General features: G+C 41.5%; 2 protein-coding genes across 3 annotated transcripts; one reads left to right on the top strand and one right to left on the bottom strand.

Annotated features, from left to right (window-relative positions):
• Positions 1-1088: 1088 nt before the first annotated feature.
• On the bottom strand, positions 1089-3456 carry SAMD15 (sterile alpha motif domain containing 15; the record flags this gene model as incomplete). The annotated part of the gene is made up of 3 exons (XM_083448785.1): positions 1089-1500; positions 2378-2476; positions 3046-3456. 3 exons carry the CDS (start codon positions 3454-3456, stop codon positions 1126-1128), a joined length of 885 nt encoding a protein of 294 aa, XP_083304911.1. The 3' UTR covers positions 1089-1125.
• Positions 3457-3503: 47 nt separating this feature from the next.
• Positions 3504-22026, top strand: TMED8 (transmembrane p24 trafficking protein family member 8; the record flags this gene model as incomplete). 2 transcript variants are annotated; one of them, XM_083448568.1, is made up of 6 exons in its annotated part: positions 3504-4008; positions 8965-9043; positions 10946-11075; positions 13137-13263; positions 14278-14571; positions 15168-22026. In XM_083448568.1, the coding sequence occupies 6 exons, from the start codon at positions 3504-3506 to the stop codon at positions 15383-15385; spliced, it is 1353 nt and encodes a 450-aa protein (XP_083304694.1). In that variant the 3' UTR covers positions 15386-22026. The 2 variants fall into 2 exon arrangements, with proteins under 2 accessions (XP_083304694.1, XP_083304693.1); XM_083448567.1 differs by having other exon boundaries at positions 13137-13278.
• Between the last annotated feature and the right edge of the window lie 1313 nt (positions 22027-23339).

Below are 23339 nucleotides of genomic sequence, written 5' to 3'. Positions count from 1 at the left end.
CATAAAATGTAAATATCCAAAACCATAGATTCAGAGTTTTTTATATTATAAAAACACTTGACATTTACTATACACTTCATATAGATAATCAAGGTAATCCTTACAAATGTGTACTGTAGATGGAGATACTATGGGTGAGGGATGGTTGCTTGACTATGGATAAATGGTGAGATCATGGCTGGGGCAAAGTTTTAACCGTGGCTTTCACAGTGCACGTTCACAGCCATCACACTGCAGTCTGGCTCACACACCTTGTTAAGACAAACCATAGCTCCAATGACAATATACATACAGTCAAACCTCGGATCCCAAACACCTCCATTTTGGAATGTTTCGGCTCTCGAACAAAGAAAACCCAGAAGTAAATGCTCCAGTTTTTGAATGTTTTTCAGAAGCCGAATGTCCAATGTGGCTTCTGCTTGAGTGCAGGAAGCTCCTGCAGCCAATTGGAAGCCGCACCTCAGTTGTCGAACATTTCGGCAGCCGAACAGGCTTCCGGAACAGATTGCGTTCATCAACCGAGGCTTGACTGTACTGCTAATGTGCTGCACTAAGCTAAACCATGGTTTGGCTCATTGATCCCTGGGCTCATGGTTTTGTTCTCTCCACACTAACCACAAGCTTTAAGATTTGCTCTAAGATTTACAGTTTATGGTTTGCCCATGGTACCTAAACCATAAGCTTGTGTTTGGATGATATTATAAGCCAGACCATGTCTTAGCTCAGTGCAGTAGCAGAAAGAGGACCAAATCATATGCAATCTCCTCTCCAGGAGCCTCCACACACTTGTACGCACACTTGGGCTAAGCAATGGTTTAGGGTTATGCTGTTGTGTGAATCAGGCCAATGTGAGCCCTCACAAAGAGCAAGGAAAAGACCTTAAGATAAACTCCAGTAAGAACACTCTCCTGTGTTTCTGTGTGCTGTTTCTGTGTTGACACCACAGCTGCATGACTGTCCTCTTTGCCATGTTTAGGATTAGGCTGCAGAAAAGCACATCTCTGTTTGCTCTGCAACCACTAAAATTGCCTTTTAAGATCAGGTAGTCCAACTAGCTGCTCAGTGAATGGGGACCACACCCAACTTGATAGTGTTAAAAACCCCAATTTATTTCTTTTGGGAATATCATTTACCATGTTGTGAGCTCATTTCCTGTGAGCTAGCTTGGTGTAAACTAGCTTGATGTGAGCTAGCCTGCTGTGAACTAGTTCGCCGCGAACTACTCCGCCGCGAGCTGGTCCGCCGCGAGCTACTTCGCCGTAAACTTTTATATTGTGAACTTCCATTCCATGAACTTCCATCCTGTGGTGGTGCTGGCTCATAGTCACGTAATCCTGAGTCTTCGATAAACTGAGAATAGGTAAGGGCATCACTTCGTTTTCCAGTCCGCGATTTCTGCTCCAGAAACAAACCCATATTGTCTCTGCGGGGGAGAGAGATGCTTCTGACAAAGGGGGGCTCCTCTATTTCCAGCAATTCTCGCATATGTCGTGAAATTTCCTGAAAAGCAAAAGGAAGTCTTAAGAAAACCATCTCCATTAGGAAAATAAGTGTATTAAATTTTTTGTCCTGTTGAGTTTTCATCCTTGTATCCCATAATAAAACAGCAAGAGAAGGAAGGGACCATGGCTCCATGCTAAAACACGTTACACATATAGAAGATCCCAGTTTCAATTCTTGGCATCTTTTCTTAAATGTATCCTGTGTAGCAAGCAATGGAGAAAACTTCTCACTGAGAACTAGGAGAACTGTTATCAGAGTAGATAACACTGGGTGGGATGGAGAAATAGTATGACTTAGTATAGGAAAGTTAAAATGCAATTTCAGTTAGTTGAAGCAGTTTCTTTTGATGGTTTCCAAAATTACCATGGCTGCTGCTATTTTATGTCATGTACAGGAATTTCTAAACACAGGGAGCTATCTAGTATCATATAACAAAGCTTTAGTTTTAGCTATAAGCTTATAATATCAATAGTTTTAGGAGACAGGACCCAGCAGCAATAGACAGATTTTACTGATTTAATATTGTAATCCTAAGAACTTAAGTAGAGCCCTGCTGGATCAGGCCGAAGTACCATCTAGTCCAACCTCCTGTTCTCAGGATGTAAGAAAGCATTGCTTTCTTTCCTATTCTGCAATCGTTACATGCAGCACTGTTTCTGTTCTGCCACAGTTCATCTTCTGCCAAAAAAAATGGTATTATTCAGCTCTCTCTCCACTGTGGCAAAATCTACCATGGAAGCACCTGGTGTATAATAAAACAGAAGTAACCAGAGAAAAAAATATAGTCTCTACAAAAGTGCATATGCCCATATCACTTGTCACATAATCTGTCTTCCATCTACAAGGAAGATCCAGTTGCAGTATGTGCTCTTACCTTCATATGCTCAAAGTCAGTTATCCCAATCTGTGGTAGATTACAACAATTTACATGGATGAGTTTGCGACCAGAGATAAAGTTTGCAGTAAAACACTCCTAATTACAACAAAACAAGAAACAAATCAGCAACAACAAAACTGCATAATTACATAGCATGTGGTATGTATGACAAGTGGCAAAACCTTTTATTTATTTCTCCAACTAACTTAAACTGGTGGCATTTAATTAAATATAACAAAGGTCCAACAATTCACAGAAGTGGAGCTGGGCTCAAACAGCTGAATGTCTTCTCATGTATGCTGCCCTGGGCTTCTTTGAGAGGAAGGATATAAATACATTCAATAAATCAATGCTGCTATACGTGAAGGTTGGTCAGGATTATTTTCATTTCGTGTGTGTGTGACCTTCTAGGATACATGACTATAATTCAAAACAATGCAATTACAAATCAGAAGAATAACAAAAGTGTGTTACAAAAGCATCCATTTGGGTGACTGAAGTGCACTCTACACATGCTCAGGGTAACCTTTCTTCGCTTTGTCATATCAGGAAGACTCCCCTCCCCTCACCCTGAACTTCCTTCTTCCACATACTGTACCATCGTGATGGTCCCATCCTGCATGCATCCTGCTGTCTCCCTGCGCTGCAAAGCCAACTCTGTTTACCTTGTACTGGGGGAATCCCAGCGCTTCGATCCACTCGGCCACCTCTTCGGGCGTCCAGGCTAAAAAGTAAGGGCCCATCAGGGCTGGACTCTTGCCATCCTGGTCGGATTGCTCCCCGCTCCCCGCTTCGGTTTCAAGCCCCGCTTCGGAGCCAGACACGGCGGAATCGAGTTTGAACCCGGAGTCGGGATGGACTGACTTGCGGCGTCTCCGCCGAGCCCCCCTGGTGCCTACTCCTCCTCCCTCGTCCTCGTCGTCCTCGTCGTCGTCATCCTCTTCTCCGTAATCCTCGTCGTCTTCGTCGTCGTCCTCGTCGTCGTCGTCCGCCGCATCCTCCGGCTCTTCCGCTTTCTCCTCAGCTTTCTCCTCTGCTTTCTCCTCCATCATCGCAGCCTGCGAGGGAGACTGCATGTCCCCTGTCAGCCCGGAGCAGCAGCAGCAGGAGCAACGGCGCCGCTATGGCAACGCGTCCTTCCTGGAACGGTCTCCACGGCTACCAGCGCTTCCGGGAAGTGCGCCGCCTTTCCTTTCCCCATCCCGCCCGCCAGAGAAGCCTCTGTAGCAGCCTGACGAAAGCGGCCCTTTCGAAAGCGGCCGGCTTTAGGCGGGAACTACGTAGGGCGGAGACCCGAGAGGAGGAGGAGGAGGAGGAGAAGGAGGCTGCGGTCGTGGTCGCGGGTGAGGGAGGGGGACGGGAGCGGCTACGATCGCCGCTCGGCTCTTTCCGGCTTTGCTCGGCTCCGCTCGACCCTCCCCGGCTGCTTTCGGGCGGCTCAGCCCTCCGCCTTCTCATGTCGGACGTGCTGGCCGCCGCCGCCGCCGTGGGCACCCGCTTCGAACCCTCCGCGGCCAACGGCTTGGGAGGAGGCGGCGACGGCGGCGGCGGCGACAGTTGCCCCGCTGGCGGGGCTGGAGACGACGAGAAGAAGCCGCGCCTCACGCCTCCGCTGTCGCCTTCCTCAGGTACTTCAGGGGCCTCCCTCGCGGCTGCGGGGTGGAGATAGCGGGGCGGGGGGCAAAAGAAAACGTCGTCTCTGTCAGGGCCTTCCCCCTCCCCGGGGGCTGACGGAGCGCGGGAGGAGGGCCCGTGTGGCTCGCCACCTCCCTCGCTCCCTGGAAGGTCCCCTGACAGCGGCGCTGCAGGCAGAAATCCAACAGGTGCCCCCTCCCTGTGGCAAGCGAATGCTCCACCTGTTGAACTTCTGCCGCTCGGGGAGCTTCTTGGGGATCAAAACGAGGGAAGCGGCGAGGTCGCGACGGGAGGCGTTTACTCTGGGGGAAACGGGGTTGGGGCGCGCGGCGAGGAGCCCGGGCTGAGGCGCTGGGGGTTGTGGCTGCTCTGCTGGCGCTGCAGGTGTTCGAGGCGAGGCGTCGCAGAAGCCTGAAAAGAGTCATCCTGAGGCCGGCTGGGGGTCCTGAAAAGACAGTTGCTGGCCACCTCCTGGTCAGTAGGAAGAACAATCCATTTCTGTTTCCAGACAGACCCTCCTAGACCTCCGTTTTAAGTATATAGTCGTCCTTGGTTTGATTGATGCCTTCGAAAACTCGAGGTGCAAGTGAATCGCTCGAGGGAGTAAGAAGACCATGGGGTTTTCTTCTGAATAAATATTTGTAGGATTGGACTGTCATTGTAGTTCCCTGGTTTTTCCTAAGGAACTCAGTGCATCCTTTCCTCCCAGGGGCATCGGTTAGAAAGGACCCCTACCTTTTTTGGATTTTCGCTTTGCACACCATTTTCCATGACAACATACTGTAGTGCTTAAGCTACAAGTAATAATTAAAGTTAAGTTTACATACATCCTTTCACTATCCTATACATCTGTAGATATGCTAGCTCCATCCATACCAGAATTTATGCCTTGAGTGTTGGTAGATTACGCATTTTTCTGCAATCGTCGTTGCTTGGACAAGTGGTTTACTGGTTGCATAAATTGTCATCTTTTCTTTATGTTGATCAGTTGAAACCAAGGTACAAGGAAGAGTCATGTGTATTACAGAAGACCAGGGTATTAGGTGTGTTGGGGCAAGGCAGAATTGCGGCATGAAAGACTTCCTGAAGATGGGCTGCCCATATTGATGTTCTTCACAATTGTTGATATCCCAGTAGCTAGAAGTGGAACCAAAGAGCATAAACTCATTTCCATTGTAACAGAAAGATCAGCGTTAAGAATAACTGGATATCACAGAATCACTTTAGTAAGGAGATCACCAAGAACTTAATCAGTACTGTGTAGAACAGTGTTGAACAGGTGTCAGAACAAAATCATAATACTGCATTATATGTTTTGCAGTACCCATCAATGTTTTATTTATCCCTCAATAAATAGTGTGGTGGAGCATAATATACTGCAGTATTGCTTGTTTGATATTCTTGTTTGTCAGGAGCTAGCCTTTAATAGCTTTTGTTCCCTTGGGTTACTGCATTGTTTAATTTTTCCCTCAGCATACCAGTTGTTTTCTAATTGGGCTAATGCACCTTGGTGTAACTGTTGCATCAGGTAGCAGACAGTAGTGGCATCGCCATGAACTTCTTTGCTTTCTTGTTTTATGCACCAGACACTTCACTTCTAAAATCTCAAGTGTAATAACACAGCATAGAGAGGTTTAAGTGAAAGCAATGGAAATGTGTTGTTGACTAATCATTAAAATGGAGGATCCTAGAAATCAGTGGTAGATTTAAAAGTATACACCCTGTGCACAGACTTAAGACTCTGTGCAGTTGAGCCCCCACCCCAGTTGTTATTATTTATTCGTCACTTAGAAAAAGTGATCTACAAACAATTGAAATAATGAAGTCAATTACAACTAGCACAGCCAATAAATACCTTAAAAAACTGAAAATCTATACAAATAAAAGGCAGGTCTAAGCAGATCCTGCCCTAGCAAATGAGGCCACAAATACTTCAAAACCCCATTAGTATACATTAGTATACCTTTGATCAGAATATCCCTATTTCAAATCTAGTTTCTGCCATCTGAACTCAACGGTAGACATAAGGAAGCCATAGACTTAATCTCTCATCTTCAGTTATCAGCAGGATAATTTCTGACAATTGTTTGTAAGGATCACAGCAAAATAATGTATGTGGAAGTGCTGTGTAAATGCCAAGTCCCCACCACCACTGAATAAGCAGTGCCTAATGTTAGTTAGCTCCCACATATCAATATCAATATGCAAAGGATGTTGAGTAATAATAATAATAATAATAAGTGAAATATCAAAATGAAATCATCTGTTGTTATAGTATTGGGTGTCAGTGCTGGCTTTGAGACAAGCTGGTGATTCTCCTAGATGGAGATTGGAGTTCTGGACTTTTTTCTCCTCCTGTGTTTGCAAAGCTAATGCACTTCTTTCCTTCTTAAAAACACACAACTCTCACTGTGCAGCTGTGAGAACCTTAAAGTAAATACCTGCTTCTGTTCTGGTTCCCTATTATTGGTTACCTGTTATAATTGTGGGAGGAAGTCTCCCTCACCACACTTCTTTCCCCTTTATTTATTTATGGTTTAATTGTGGTGATCCTCAGAACTTCTAAGCCATTGGTGGGTCTGTATTCTAAATAATTCGTTTGTTTGTTTTAAATCAAAATCCTGCACAAAAGGGAAGCCCCCAATCATATTATGCAAACAATATTGGAGCCCCCCACACCTGTCCTGTAATTTCTGCTCAACAGTCTCTCTCAAAACCCTGTCAGTTGCTGCCTACACATTTTCAAGTCTTATGCTCACAGCCTTAAGAGCTAAAAATGTACATTTTAAAAAAATGAATACAAACAAAACCAGCTTGAAATTCTTAGCATGCTGAATACTGTACTTGATGCCAAAATCTATACTGGCTTAAGGAAATTGTAGAATAGCTTTACTGTATTTGTAGTACAGTACAGTATCCTTAATTTTTTTGGAAAGATGTAAAGTTTCTATTCATCTGAGCAGATAAGCACTAATGTAAGAGGGATCTTTTATGATAAGCCCAGGTTAAGGAAGGAATTATTAAATTAGTTGAGAATCATAGAGTTGGAAGAGACCACAAGGGCCATCGAGTCCAACCCCCTGCCAAGCAGGAAACAGCATCAGAGCACTCCTGACATATGGTTGTCAAGCCTCTGCTTAAAGACCTCCAAAGAAGGAGACTCCACCACATCCTTGGCAGCAAATTCCACTGTCGAACAGCTCTTACTGTCATTGTTGAGACTTTATCACAACAAGCAGTGCTTTTTTCTTTAAACATATTTAGGGGTACTCTCATTTTCCTACTCATATTGAAATAATGCCCCTCGATGAGGCCAAACTTTAGATTCACAAAATGTTTAGGGGTATGCATACCCCTGCGTCCCCCCACAAAAAAAGCACTGACAACAAGCATTTACTTACTGCTTTGGATAGTTTTCTGAAAATCTGTAAAACTGAACAAAAGGGCAGGGCAACAAAATTACCTGTAAAATGATTTAGCAAATCACTTCCAGAACTTAAATGTTCAGAACTGGCTTTCTAAAATCGTTTTAAGAACCAGTACCCCATGATTCCTCCTGATGACCCATAGACTCACCTCACACTCTCTCTCTCTCTCTCTCTCTCTCTCTCTCTCTCTCACACACACACACACACACTCACACCCCCACACACCCTACCTCAGAGATGAAAATGCTGGGCTATTTTACATGAGTATTTATGGATCATGAGATAATATATGTAATGCTCTGAAAGCACTATGGTAGTTCTCACTATTATTTCAGCAGTGTTCTCCATATTTTCCAAACTAATTGGTTGTCATTCTCCATACTTTCCTTTATTTCTCCAAATTGTTCTCCCGAATCAGACATTCTTTGAAAAGCTGAACATTAGAAACCCGAGAAATGGGGGGAAATGCAGAAAATGAGCAGGCACATTTAAATGTGATTAATCTGCAGAATTTCATTTACAGTACATATATGTATAATTTCTAACTTGTGAAAAGAAAATTGCGCATTGCCATCACCATACTGTTGTGCTTTCTTACAATTCTAAAGATAATCAACCTAGATAAAAGCTCTTATGGCATTGCCTGTTCCCAGTTCCTACATTAAATCTACATTCGGTAAACAATGTATACCAGAGCTTTATAAACAATTATAAATTTAATTTGTCACTCCTGGTCTGGGCTTTAATGAATTTAAATAATAAAACTAATGATAGCGTGCTCCCATTCTGAGTAATCTCTACTGAAAAGCCAGTGATTAAATGAATTAAAATGTCATCCTGTTCTCCTGTTTAGAAAAGGTTATCTGTGTTCTTCTTGACTATGTTTGAGTTAGCGATGGTCCTAATTTGTTTATTAAGTTACTCCTCATTGTCCTTCCACGGTTGTTGGTTTCCACCCAATATTAATGCTTTCCCTGATTTTTTCACTACTGTTTAAGAACTGAAAGGGACAGTTTGGCAGGCATCATGATAAGTACTGATGGCCATTGCCATTTTGCTTGTCCTGTGCTGTAATGGAGAGAATGTTTATATAGCAAGTGATGCCTTAAATCTGGGGCCTGCTGTCAGGCTGCCACATCTGTATTCTGTGGCTCAGACTCTATACAATCTGGATACTGTCATAACAACTCATTGTGCTCTGCTTGTTATATGACTTTAAGGAAGCAGAGTATGTCTTTTAAGTTGTGATTGTGATATATAGCCTGAAGTAGGTGTGGAATGCAGTTTTTGCTGACTGTCCATTTGCTCTGAAGTCCTCAGCACTCCCTCCCACATTGTTTCAGAGAGTCCCTCAACTGCTGAAGCAGCTTTTTCAGGGAGAACAAGGGGCTGCAGGGGGAAATGAAAAATTGCCAAAACTTGCCTCCCTCCCTTTCACTCATAAGAGCCTAGCACTGGATAATAGCTAGAGTTTTACAACTGCCGAAAAACCAAATATTATTTCTTTCTGCCCTCTTCTAGAGAATGAAGATTCAGATCAAAGACCGGAATCTACTTTCCAGGCAGCTGCCACATCTGAAAATGATGCCTTGCAGTGCAGGTAGGAAATATGTGTAATGAAGGCCTGCATTAGGTCTTGCTCAGGAGCAATGAAGGAGAGTTTCTGGTGATGAAGGAGTCTAGCAATCAGCTCAGCTTTCCTTCGCAATATAGAATATATAACTGAATATTTGCCAGTTGCTTCATTCAGTAGTTTTGTTGGATATTCTGTTACTCCTGTAAAATATCTGTAAATGCCATATTGATTCTTTATTGATGGGTTTTTGAAGTGTTCAGATGCTGATCTATTGATAATTGTATTATATTATAGTTGTAATGCCCTATAGTGCACCATGTTTAACAAGAGAAAGAGCGGGATTCAATGAGTTAAACTTTGCTTTTATTGTGAAAGCACAATGTTATTTTTAAAAGCAAACTTAGGTAATCCTGGCATTTGAATTCTGGAGCATAGAGGAGATAGAAATCCCTGCTGCCTTTGTAATTATGTTTTCATCCAGGGATGCTTTGCAGCATCCCATTGATGCCAAATAGGCTTTTGCTTTAATCTCTAAGATAGCATGAATGCCAGGTAATTTTTTTTTCATTACTACCATGTTTGCTCTCTAAACTAGCAGAGGTTTAAATATTAAATGTTTTCCCGATGGAAATATGTTCTTTACTTTTAGATAATAGATTCTAATTAGATTATTCTTTAAAATTATTACTATTTTTGCTAGTTTCTCCTCCAAAATGGACCCTAAGGGGGGCTTTCAAAAAAACAAAAATAGGTGGGGGTCGGTAGGGAGAGAAATACAGAGAGAGGTTTTCCACTATATTTTTCTCGGAGTAGACCCACTGAAACTAATGAATACAACTAAGCTAATTCATTTAAAAGGGTCTACTTTGAGTAAAACATAGTTGAGTACCATCCTATAAGATCGCCAGTAACAACTGTGACAACTTATTCCCTAAGCAAGTTATAAATTAAAGCTGAGGCATGATGAAAATATTAATGAACACTGAAAGAGAGAAAAGGTTTGAAGGGTTAACTATTAAAGGCACAGTACTTATTTTCTGTCAGAAACACTGTTTCAGGTCTAAACCAGAATTTATAGTCCTCTACAACAGAATTGTTTCTATTAAAACCATCTACTGCTAGAATGGGTACCCACTCCTCTAAAAGCACTTCTAGTCCTTTTCCATGTCCTTTTCCTCCACATAAGGAAATTATACAGGTTTCTCCTGCCTGACAAATCCCTAAGCACACCTAGCAACTTCCATAGCCAGCCAGACTCTCTCTGCCAGTTAAACTGTCAAATATCAGTTGTTTTAGAGAGGGCGTGACCAAGCTTAAATAACCCCAGACTTGGCCATGTTGCCCTGCTCCCATCTTTCCAGAGATCAGAGTAGTTAGCTGGGACAGGAACTTACTGCTGTGGTTAGTCCTGAAGGTTTGTTGGTAAGCCCTGTGTTGTTATCTGTAAAATGTATTTGCATAAGGCTTAATGTATCTTTAAAAAAACATTATTTGCGAAAATTTCATTTATAGACATGGAGATGCTTGCATCAAGCTGTCACATTATTCTGATGTACTTTTTCTGTCTAGATGAATTAATCAGCCTGAGTGCAGGGTATGATTTGCTAAAGCCAATGTTTACAAAGTATTTCAGCTATGAAGTGGTGGTTGGACGGGCTCAGCTGGGCTGTATTTCTGCTACCTAAGGGAGTACAAAGCTGCAGAATTATTCACTGTAGCATTGGCTCAGCTGAGACAGCTTTATGTGGTTGTGTCAGGAATACACACACTAAAGAAATCTTGTTTCTTTAGCATCCCTTTCTTTAGCATCCTTTAATCAATTTCCCCATTTGATTGGAGATTCATTTATGATTGTTTCACCTGCCTGAAAACATCCTGAATTTCTCTTAAAACATATTGAATTGATCTGCTGTTTTTCTTTGAGAGGCTGCAGAGTGGGTCACCTGTGAATGCAGAGGCTACAAAGGATTGTGGAAGTGCTGACGATGGTCTGAAAGAGCAAGATGTAGAAGGAAAGGAAGAAATCCTAACTGATCAACATCAGCACCCAAAAGAGGTAGGGGACTGGCTTCCTAAACTGTCTGCACAGTGTTATTTCTGAATGCATTCGTCTTTGTAGCACATGGGCAATACACTTTGTTAGGTTTATTTGTGATACTGTTCATAATACATGTGTACTTCCTGTTAAGTTTATGGGGCTGTTCTTTGTATTAAAAGAACACTTTATCACACTTTGTGTACTGTTAAGACATGGATACATTTTTGGACACTTTTTACTTCTCTGGGGTCTGCAAAATTTTAAAATTAAAAAACCCTTTGATGAGGAAGAAGTGTGAAAAGACATATGTGTGGCTTTGCAACATATGAGGGAGAGGGTGAAGCTAGACCAGTGTTTCTCAAATGGCTGGGGACCATTATGGTGCCTAAGTCCACTTTTAATAGGGCTTTGGTGCCATGTCTCATCCAGTGCCTCCTTACTCACCTGCATTGTCCCCTGGCCATGCTGTAGCCTTTTTTGTTGGAAAAATGCCAGCACCAGCAAACCAACCCTCCCATATTCTGAGTAAAGTTTGCTGGGAGATGGGGGGCGGTTAAAGAGAGAGAGGGAAAAGAAGTCTCCCTCCTCTGAGGCTAAAAGACCAGAGGAGGTGCTGAAAAAAATTAGAGAGAGAGAGAGAGAGAGAGAGAGAGAGAGAGAGAGAGAGAGAGAGAGGTGTTAATATTCTTTATAATAGCAAACTAGAAATACAAAGGAAAGGGTTAGGGTTGCACTACCATTTTGTGAATGGTGGTCACCAATGTTTTTCAGGCCTCTCAGCTGGTTCCTAGGGGTAGAAAGTTGGAGAACTTGTGAGTTACACAATAAAACAAAGTTGCAAACAGTGTCTAACAAATTTAGACACAGATCTGACTTGGGCATATATAAGTTCTGTGAATTCCTTTGAACTGACCTCTACTGCCTTTTGGGATATCTTCAGGAGAAGCAAAGGCTAAGGAGTTAACCCGACACAAATCCAAAGTGGAGTCCCTAAGGTGGTTGGATGGTATCTTTTATGCTTCTTTCTGGCAACTCCTGCAACCAAGCTGGTGCCAAATGTATTGCTTTTCTTTCTTTGGACCATATCAGCAAAGCCAAGAGTGGGGTCCTGTCATCTGGGCAGCCCAGGACCTCCATACACGCTGCCCAGGCTTGCACCCCAGAGAGGTCACTTCAGTGATGCAAATGCAGCATTTGAATTTAGAGAGCAGAGATAAGAATCTTGAGTAAGATTGTTGACATCTGTGTCTTGAGAGACAATGGAAGTGTGTGCCAAAAAAATATGTCTGCCAGAGTTCTTTCTATCTGTTGCTGAGTAGCTGTAGTGTTTAATATAGTACTTAGAAAGTAATTTGATTCTCCTTAAAAGATAAGATTGGAATTGAAAATTGAACTTTGGAAAAAGGTCAAAGTATTTTGTCATTTTTTAGCACTTGGTTTCTGTATTCTCTGCTGTTTTCCTAACAGTAAGGCTATGAGACTACAGATGCAAATGTTGGTCTGTGCTTCATGCATTTAAAAATGAACTGAAATAGATGTCTCTTAATGGCAAAGTTGTATTAGCCTAATTATTGCAATGAATGCACTTTGACATGATTTCATTTCAGGAGAATTTCTGTATGCCCAACCTGTCTTCCACTGAAGAGCTCCAAGGATGAGGTCAGGGCAATTTTGGCAGTGTTTACTAGTATTGTCAGATTTTAACCTGGGGAATATGTCTTTATACACTGTAACAGCCAGTGCACCTGCTTCCTAGTTTTGCTACTGGTCTCTTGCCCAACATATCACTTTTGTGCTACTATTTTTGTACTTTACATTTGCTCCAGGAGAAGAGGGTGGGTGGTATGATCACTAGTGTAGTTATGTAGAGGGAGGCACAGTAAATGTATCATGTCTTAAAAGATATATGCAGAGTCTCCTGGTAATCTAGTTCCTACCCTTAAGAAATCTCCATGGTTTTCGGTATGTGACCTAGAAATTGTGCATCAACAGGTAAAATTTAGTAATTAAATACAAATAAATGTAGTAATTTCAAAAATATATGGTGTGATTCTAAGGAAGCTTGTGTCCTCTGCATAGGAGGCTGTAGTGCGGATGACAAAGTATCCTGACCCACAAGGACCAGGTGATATAGTCATGATACAGTCTGAATACACAGGAGCAGTAGATGTCCTTACAGCAGAGCTGGAAACTACAGATTTACTGGGTGAGCAGAAGAAAGGTAAGATTTAAGACTACATCACTGTCTCAGAGTATTATTTATTAGTAGCCAGAGTTCTGGACAAATCCCAAATGTAATATTGATACTCTGGTATGATAAATCTTCAAACATGAAATTGATTTATAAGTTTAGAAAAATAGGAGACTGGGACATAAGGCTATGTCTGCTCTTATTTTGTTTTCAATTTTAATTTATTTTTTAATTCAGTGGTGTTTGAGTTCAATTGAAAGGCAGTCCAACCTGTAAAATACGTGGCTAGAACACTATGATACAATTGGAAATCTGGAGGGAAGCAAGGGAATGGAGACACCAAAAGAGCTGAAATAATTGATTTCATTTATTCATTCAGCCCTGGAGCAAGGTTCTCAAAGCTATATTTCTCTGGGGGTGGTCCCCCCCGCCCCAGACTAGAAATTCATTTAAAACAGCCCTTTTGGCATAGCAAATCAACTGTGTTAGGGTAGTGTTGACAATTAAACGCATTGTCACTGATTCCCCGTGAGAAGCTTTTCTATGTGAAACTAAATGCATACTAAGTCTGGGTGTATAGTTTGTTTAAATATGAGATAGATTGTGTTTGTCAGTGACATTAAAAGACTAGTGTCAATCATCCATAGGTAAAGTTGGGTTGAGATGAAGAGGAAGAAAAATAGTTATCTGCAGTTTTGAAGAGCATAAAGGTGGAGGAGTACTACTATTTCTTTTTGAACTTTTTGAAAGTTGGCCACCATATGAGCAGAATTCACCATTGCATCAGTGGGGTTCAGTTTGCACAATGAGACTCTCCTTTCTTCTTCTTTCCTTTATGTACCCAGGGGATTTCTCAATTCTTCAGAGCATATATTGAGAATGCCTGGGGGACTGCAGGAAGGTGAAGTCCCATTGCACAAGCAAAATCTATTCCGCTTGTTCACAGTGTTAGGATTTAGAATGTATAATGAAATTAAAGACTATGCCCTCTGTTGATTACAGCTAGTAATACTTTCTTGTTTCTTTCAGCTCGTCCTCCACCTCTAATTCCCCCCACTACTTGGACAAGCGCCAAGATAAGGGAGTTCAAAACAAAGATGACAAAGGAGAAGAATGCCCGAATGGTAGTGAAACGGGGTGAGGTGTTAACAGTCCGGGTGCCAACTCACCCTGATGGGAAGCGTGTCTGCTGGGAGTTTGCCACAGAAGATTATGACATTGGCTTTGGAGTCTATTTTGATTGGACTTCTGTTACTAGCACTGCAATTACTGTGCAAGTTAGTGAATCAAGTGATGAAGATGATGATGAAGAAGAGTTTGAAGGTCAGTGCAGAACTGGGCAAGAGTCATGACTGTTGCCTTAATATCAGCATGCTGTGATGCAGCTCTGAGGTTACAAGGAACCAGGCAGAGGGCCTTCTTGGTGGTTATGCCCACCCTGTGGAATGCCCTCCCATCAGATGCCAAGGAAATAAAATTCTATCTGACTTTTAGAAGTCAGGGAGGTTTTTAATGTTTGAGATTTTTTGTGTTTTAATATTTTGTTGGGAGCCGTCCAGAGTGGTTGGGACAACCCAGTCAGATGGATGGCATAATAAAAATTACATTATGTAATATACAACACACAAGAGAAAAGGGACATGGAGGGAAGAGGAATTATGACTGTCATGTCTCATAAAATAAAAACATAAAACACATACTGAACATCAACATAAATTATAATCAACATCGAGATTAGAAAAAGAAAATCTGTAGAACTTCATTGTCATCAGCAGACACTTAACTTAGAAAGCCATGGTCCACTGCAAAGCATAATGTTTTCTTCTTGTGATCTTCCTTAGTCTGATGACACTTTTTAGTCTTTTTTTTTTTTTTTTTTGCTTTGTTCACTGATGCTTTGTGTGTTTTTTTATTCTCAGGACCTATTCCAGTTGGTGATGTGGAAAGAGGCTCCAGAAGCTATTTGCGAACCCGTTATGGGGAGATCATGCCTGTCTACCGAAGGGATAGCCACCGGGAAGTGCAAGTAGGCAGCCATGATTATCCAGGCGAGGGCATCTACTTGCTCAAATTTGACAATTCTTACTCACTTCTACGCAACAAGATTCTCTTCTTCCATGTCTATTATACCAGCTAGAGCAGTTAATGAGATTTGGAGTGGGTGGGCCATAAGACACCAAAGCAAGCTGCCTGTCATGATTAGTATCTCCTAACAGGCACACACTTGATGGCTGAATCTCTATGCTTATGTATGGATGACTTCCTTCAACCCTTCCTCACTGTTAAAGTGATGCACGTGATTATTGGCAGCTTGTTTGTTTTATGCAGACACCAATCTGAGAGCTTAGTTATAGAAAGCAAATCACTGGACCAGGTTCAGGTGTCTGCTTTTACTTTCTATTGCACTTCCATGAACTGAAGTTGAAATATGCCTTTTCTTTTGGGGTAAATCACCTTCTACTCCTCTATCTGCAAATAATCACTGGGATCAGCTGCCAAAGCAGCCTGTAGAAACTGCATTGTTACTATGCTGTGGTGCACTGCCATTTGCTTGGTCTCTGGGAAGCTTCTGAAATGGCACGTATGTATGCCATCCAGGCCATTGCCAGCCTGTCTTCTCTCTTCTAGTTCTGTGCAAATATAGCTAGTTTATTGTAAGGCAAAATTGGTGTGTATTTGCTGGTATAGATACCTGGATTTCACAGCTTGTCTGAAAGAATTTTAAGTTACATGTATTTTCTCTCAGAAAAGGCACAAAATGGAAGAAGGAAGCATAAACCAAATAATTCTAGTCAAGCAATTCATCAAACAAAGATTCTTCTTCCTCCAGACCTTTTGGGGCTAATGTTATTTTCATTGGTTGACTTTTTGCCTGAATTCAATGTAGCTTAAGATAGGGGTGTCAAACCCAAAATGGGCTGGTGTGTCAATTTATTCCAACAAGTGGATTCATTGGAAAAAAAGTCACTTTCACTGGAAGCAAATTATGATAATGTAGTTTGCATATGATAATATAGTTATGCTTGTTCATATTTGCTGTGCCGTGCCTGTGCACTCCACCAATAAGCACTCCAAGCTACAAGAAGGCCATTGTGCACAGTCATACGAGTACACAGCATCCCTTTCCATCCCAGTGATGGAAAACTGAGCCATGCAGTAGCATTTATTGGCAAGTGAGGTCCTTTATTCTGGGCATCAACGTCTTAGCCCTCATGATATTGTGTAGAGTGTTCTATAATGCACATAAGGGATTTTCCTCAGCCTTATTTTTGACACCTCTAGTTTAATATCTCAGGTGTTAGTTGGTAAGAGAGCCTCTTTCCTTGCATTCAGGCTTCGGAGGCCATTGCCAGTCTTTAATACAGCATAAGTGGCACAGATAACTGTTACATTTCAGAGGAGTGGCAGTCGCATCACCTATCATTCACAGCTCAGGTTTTATAGGGTATATATGTGTAGGTCACATAGTCCTTTCTGCAGCAAAGGACTAATACATGTATTTATCAGGATTCCAGAAGCAACTCTGGAGTATGCCTTTTAAAACAGTGGCTGCTGATGTTTATCTCTTGTGTTTGCTTGGGTCTTTGCATGATTGCAGCAAACAGTTATAGTATGAAGGATACACACACATTTTGGAGACCTTTTGAGGAAATGCCCTTGATCTATCAGCTATCTTTTGCTGATAGTTTAGTGCTAGAAGGTGCAATGCCAAAGAATCTATCTTCCAAACGGACATGATGGTTCTCTAACTATGCCATATTAAGTACTTTGCCAAGGAAGGGAAAGTTGCAAAGCAAATAAGGTAGCAAGAGACTATTGGTTCCATTGAACTTTTTTTTAAAAAAAGTTAAAGACTTGGAGTGAAAACCTAAGTCTTTTAATTGTTGGTATTGAGGCCTGGCAAACAAGGGCTCCTGCTAACTTTTAAAGTGGAAGTCAGCTGTAGCTGCTCCTAGGCATTTTGTTTTTATTTGCGGTGATAATGGAGAAATTAGTGGCTGATTCCAGGCCAATAAGTGAGAAGCACAGAGTTTGCAAAGCACAGGACTTACAAGAAGCAAACTTTGGGCTTATCTTTCTGCAAATCAATTGGAGGGGAAGAGAATGAGAGGCAATCCAGTAGCAACGCAAATTGATTATTTGGCTTAAAGGACAGTATGTGTATTTATTTTTCTATAAATATCCTGAACAGCAGCTGCTGTATTTTTGAAGCCAGAAACAGGAGCTCCCTTGTGTCTCACGATTGCACAGCCCATGGTTAGCTTTAAAGACTCTCTTCCCTCTGAATGTTTTTAAACACTGTTGTTCGTTATTGTTCAAAGCATTTTCCCTGTGAAAGTTAATTTCTTGACTTCCCACATTTTACAATACACACAGAGTCTGCTAAATATGTCCAATACAAGGGCTTTTATTTTGGTTCTGCTTGAAGAGGAGACTATAAAGACAGATTGTGTGAATCAAGTACAGTATGCAAGTTTCAGTTAAGTTTGTTTGTTACAGAGTTCTCTGCTTTTTGTCACAGAAGTAATATGAAAATCTCTGTTCAGCACAATAAATTTGTCTTTGTTCTTTAGCCCATGCCTGCTAGAGGTGTGTTTGCTCATGTTAATTGCTACTGAAGTTGTACTGCATGTTCTACCTATAAATATAGGAGGCCATGTCTCCTTCCTGGCTGGAAATAGTTCACTCTGGGAAAGAGAACAGAAGTTGAAATTAAGATTTAATAACCTAAACTGCAGTAGATTCAAATTGAGCAAAGGCCTTACATGTTCTCCTTTCTACAGTCTGTTTAATAACACATTGGTTTCAGTGCTGCTCTTGTTGATTAAATCAGTTTAAAATTGGTCTTTTGCCAACACACTTTGGCCACATACAAATGTAATGTACTTTTTGAAACCATGTTTGAAGATAAATACACACACACACCACATGCCTTTCCAAATACTGACAGGACTTAGAACTGTTCAGCTATAGAGATGCAGCCAGGGCACAATGTGTGTATGGTTGTTCTATTTTCAGATCATGAAATCTGGATCTCTTTCTTGGATCACAGACCTAAAATCCCTGGAGAACTATCATCTTGGCACCTAAAGAGTTATGTGGGAGATAGCCAGGGAAAATGCACATACTTGTCTGGGATTGATACATGTAATTCTTAAAGCATTTTTTGAGATGGAATGGAAAACCAGTTTCAGGCATTAGGACAGATCAGCTATGATTTCATATCAGGGGCCAAAGGGACTGAAATTTTCTAAAATAATTGTGAAGACCTCATCAATATAGTGTAACAATGCACTTGAAGTACTTTGATCCCTGCTCCATTTGTTCTGTGTGATGTTTTTGAAGCAACTGAATACTTCAGCAATTTGTTGTTGTTTCAAATTGAGAGAATATTTTATAATCATCATCAATCTTCCCTTATGTGCTTTATTTTTACTTCAGCACTTTCATAGGCAAGTGTAGAATTGGCATGACTGAATTAAATTTAAAAATTTGTAGCTCTGTTCCATTGTATGATCTCTGTGGTTGGGGACTTGCTAGCTTCTGAAAGGCTTGTTTTGCTTTTGTGTTTTTCAGTTCTTTACAGCCCAGTTTCTGCTTATTTTGCTTCTGCCTCTTACCAAAAAAAATATTAAAAAATTCTCTGAGAATCTTCAAGTGAGAGGAAAGCTTATTAGAATATAAAAACAAAACAACAACCCTTCATGTTCTTTCCAAGAGTCTGTGTGGTCAGTATCCTGTTTTCAACAGTGACCTTATCCAGATGCTTCTTGAAAGCCCCAAGCAGAGAATGAAAGCAACAGCCCTCTCATGCTGTTGCCTGTGCGCAGACTGCGCCATTTAGCTAGTTGATAGCTTTGTCCTTCCATTTGTCTAATACCCTTTGAATGCCTTTTAGAGTAGCAAATTACATAAATCAGGTATATTGGTATATCATTTCTTTTTTGTTTTTTTCATCAAGCACATAGTTTCCTCTCTCCTTTCTGCTGCAAGAAGCATGTTAAACAGATGATCATCTGGGGCTAATCAATTTTACATCCCTTTGTGCTCCTTTGGGAAAGTAGCCTTATCTCCTTAACCAGGATGCAGTTGCCAGGAAATGATAAAGAAAAAGTTGTGTGATGTAAAGCTAAGGCATCCAATCATATGTGTAGATGAACTCGGTGGGGCTTATTTCTGAGTAGACATGTATAGGATTGCATTGTAAAGTCTCCCATTCCAAGGACTTGTGCCTCATAAAGCATATTTCTGTTACCTTTCCAGAAGGCCTTAAAACATTTTACAGATAAAACTGAGGTAAGCATAGCTAACACTGTAGTTGTGGTTAATTTACAGAAGAGAGATGAGCTCATCCCCAAGGATATTCCTATATACTTTATTTGGACCAGGAAACAGCATCAATGTATAGTTATTCATCCCCTATCAGCACCAAGACCAAACTCCATGCAGTGGCTGTGCATCTTGCATTTTATGTTGATGTCTTTGAGTGATTAGTGGAATGACTTTTCATGGTGGTCATTTTTTATTTGTTGGTTTGCTTGCCACTGACCTGTGGACAAGGATTACCTTCTACCAGGCAAGTCTTTGTTTAAACACAAAGTTTAAACATATTCTTAGATGTGCAGGCTAAAAATACTGAGCCACTATAAGTGGAAAGCATGATAAAGTGTGGGAACTCCTGATCTTGATCAAAGGCAGTTTGTGTAGTTTAAACAAGCACACCTGTACAATAACTCTGTTGCTGTTTTCTTGTGTCATCAGATATATTGGATCAATGAAGTTTATTGGGTTTAAATGTATGAGCCTGCTCAAAGAAACCTGTGAACTGAGTAATACACACACACGGTTCAATCCTAAGGCAATGCACCTACAAATATGCTGACTGGTTCTTGTGAAACATGGCTAGAATTGGACTACATGAAAGTGTAAAACTGCTACTTTAGAACAGTGGCATGCAACATAATGGCTAAATTCCAAAGGGCTTGCATTAGCCCAATAGCGAATTCTTGAACTCCAAAGCCCAGTACTACATCAAACCATTTCCTATGAAAATGCCTTATTTGAAGTTATTTATTATTATTTATTAAATTTCTATATCACCCTTCATCGGAAGATCACATGGTGGTTTACAATACAAAACCACAAAAATGCATAACATAATACCAAACACAAGCAATACCCCCTGCCCGTTTTAAATGCTATAGATTGTTTAATTAGCCAAAGGCCTAGGAGAAGAGGAATGTTTTTGCCTGGTGCCTAAAGAGATGTAACAAATGAACCAGATGTGCCTCCCTGGGGAGAGTATCCCACAAGCGGGGGCTACTGCAGAAAAGGCCCATTCTTGTGTTGCCTCTGGACCTCTCACACAAGAAGGGCCTCAGATGCTGAACGAAGGCTTCGGGTTGGTTCATATGGGGAAGAGGTGGTTCTTGAAGGCTTTATAGGTCAAAACAAGCACTTTTGAATTGGGTCCGGAAATTAATTGGACCCCACCACCACCCAAGTGGCTTGGCAGAACAGAATGGGGGACTGCTGTTCAAGAAGCACATGTCCAGTCCCCTCTGGGATGTGTAGAACTAAATGTGTGTTTTGGATTCTGGCTGATAATGCCTGTAGTGGAGTGATTCCTATGAATGAGGCCATTAGGATACACTGATAAAAATGTTTTGAGTTGGGGCTTGGGCAATAATGAAAAAGAGAGACTTGGCTGAAATAATTAAAATCACAAGTGGGTTGATATATTTGACCAGCTTATGTTCAAATTGCTGGAAGTAAGCTTTTGAATTGCACAAACCTCTCCTCCCATAGAAGATGTTGAAATAAAAAAATAAAACAAATGATCCTGTTTATTGATGTCAGCCGAGCTGTGCTTTGAAATAAAGTACATTTTAAAACACGTAGTTGAAATACTTGGGCCAGATTTAAATAAGCAGTTCAGCCAACAGGAGCCAGTGCAACAAGTCCGGCTCGTGCAACAGAGCTTTTCTCCTCTCCTCCCCCTGCATATGTTCTCCAACATAATAGCACGCAGGGGAAGAAGCAGGGAGGTTGTTTCATCTGGCAAGCAGAAATGCTTGCACTGATGGAATGATCATAATAGCGCAGTGCTGAATTCCTTCGATGGTTGTTTTTGCTTTGAACCCTTAAGCCTAGGCCTGAGTCAAACTTCTAAGAAGCTCCCTTCTAGCATTTTAAAGAAACTTGGTATAAGCAGCTAAGGTGTTGCCTCACTTGCTCTCTGTTTCACCAATAATCATCAGTGGGCTGATTCTTGGGCAAGTTGTAGGATACCTAGAGAGAGAGGCTGAACTTTATTGAACATAGCAAAACATACTCCAAGCTATTAACAATAGCCTATACTCAAACATTGTGGCTAAGGCAAAAGGAACAGACTATCTGGAGTGATCAAACCTCTAGCTGCAACATGCCCTCTAGTCAGAACGCCACCTTGGTACACAATTTCTGTAGCTTGTAGGATTTCTGTCAGTGATTTATGATCCATGTGATATTATTTTTGTTCCTTAATCATTAATTTTGTGCACAAATATGCTGCTCACATCCTCCCAAGCATTCCCACCCCGCTTAAAATTGAGAGGATATTTTATTAAGCTATGTCACTGACTTATATGTTCTGGTACTGGCGAGATAAAGTTTTTCTAGTGTGTTTGCTGTTCCTTGTAGAACTTGGTTAATGTATGTTTCATTGCATGAAGTAAACCTGTGACTTGTGTGTTTGCATTTTTAAAAAAACATTTCAATAAACATTTTCATCATACAGCCTCAGCCTTCCGTCTTTCCTTTGCTGCTGTGAAGAAAGAAGAAAATGAACTGCAGAGGTAAAGGGGGTGTTGGTCTGAGTTCTTTTCTAAGCAAAATGTTGCACAGGTTCAATTCCTGCTATCTCCAGTTAAGGTAAATGTAAAGGTAAAGGACCCCTGGATGGTTAAGTTCAGTCATAGGTGCAGAATCTCAGCTGAGGGAAATTCCTGCCTGGAACCTTGGGGAGCCACTGTCTGTCAGAGAACAACAGATGTGTCATGTTGGTATATGGCCGCTTCATATGCTCATAAAGGTTCTGTCTCACTCCTGTAAGACAGTTAAGCACTTATTGCTACAGAGGCCCTTTGCACATTTTTTTTTTAAATGGCCAGAGCTCTTCTTCACAGAGTTAATTTCTGCCTAACCTCACCTACTCAAGGTCCCCGTAATTGCTCCCAAGTGTTCTTTCCAGCACTGAGGGGTCCAGGTGGCTCCATAGTATTCTGGGGAGCTTTGGGCTATGAAGGAAGTGGGATGAAGGCTACAGTGCAAGTGTCACTCTGAAGGTGCCCAAGTACTGATTAGTGCACATGCCATAAGTGTGGGCCCCGGACCAGTGGCTGGATGCAGTGGTGAGATGGATGACGGGGAAAATAAGCTGCCCTTGAATCCTGGCAAGACAGAGGCTATGTGTGTGAATGGTTCCTGTGCCTGAGAAATTGATTAATTGCTTGCCCTGGGTGGGGTTGCCCTCTTGCTGAAGGAGTAGGTATGCAGTGCTCTGAGATCCAGCTGTCACTGGAGGACCAGGTAGCCTCAGTGGCTAGAAGTGGCTTTTACCTGCTGCAACAAATGCACTCTGTGTGCGCTTGACCAGGAAACTGCAGTTAGTGCAGAATGCTGCAGCACAGTTCCTGACAGGAGTGAGACCCTATCAACACACCGCACCCCTGTTCGGAAGTCTGTACTGGTTGCCAGTTTGTTACTGGGCCAATTTCACGGTGTTACTATTGGTATATAAAGCCTTTGACAGCTTGGGACCTGTTGCCTTACCTCATATATGCCCACTTGACATTTTGATCTGTGGAACTGGCACTGTTACAGGTGCCAACTAATATTTGTTCTGCACTCGTAAGAAATCAGTCTTTTGGTGTGGTGCACCTCCACTTGGAACTATGTACATCAGGCAGGTGCCTTCACTGTTTTCTTTTCAACATCTGCTTAAAAAAAATATTTAGGCATGACTATCCAGACACATAGATGTTGACATGTCTTAAGATATTTTTAGTCTACTGCTAATTTTAATCTTTAGTATTCTTAATTGTTTTTAT

The sequence above is a fragment of the Podarcis tiliguerta genome (genome assembly GCF_965153285.1).
Source record: "Podarcis tiliguerta genome assembly, chromosome: 1".
Lineage (NCBI taxonomy): Eukaryota > Metazoa > Chordata > Lepidosauria > Squamata > Lacertidae > Podarcis > Podarcis tiliguerta.
The sequence above is the reverse complement of the archived record's forward strand: the minus strand, read 5'-3'. Positions and strand labels throughout refer to the sequence as shown.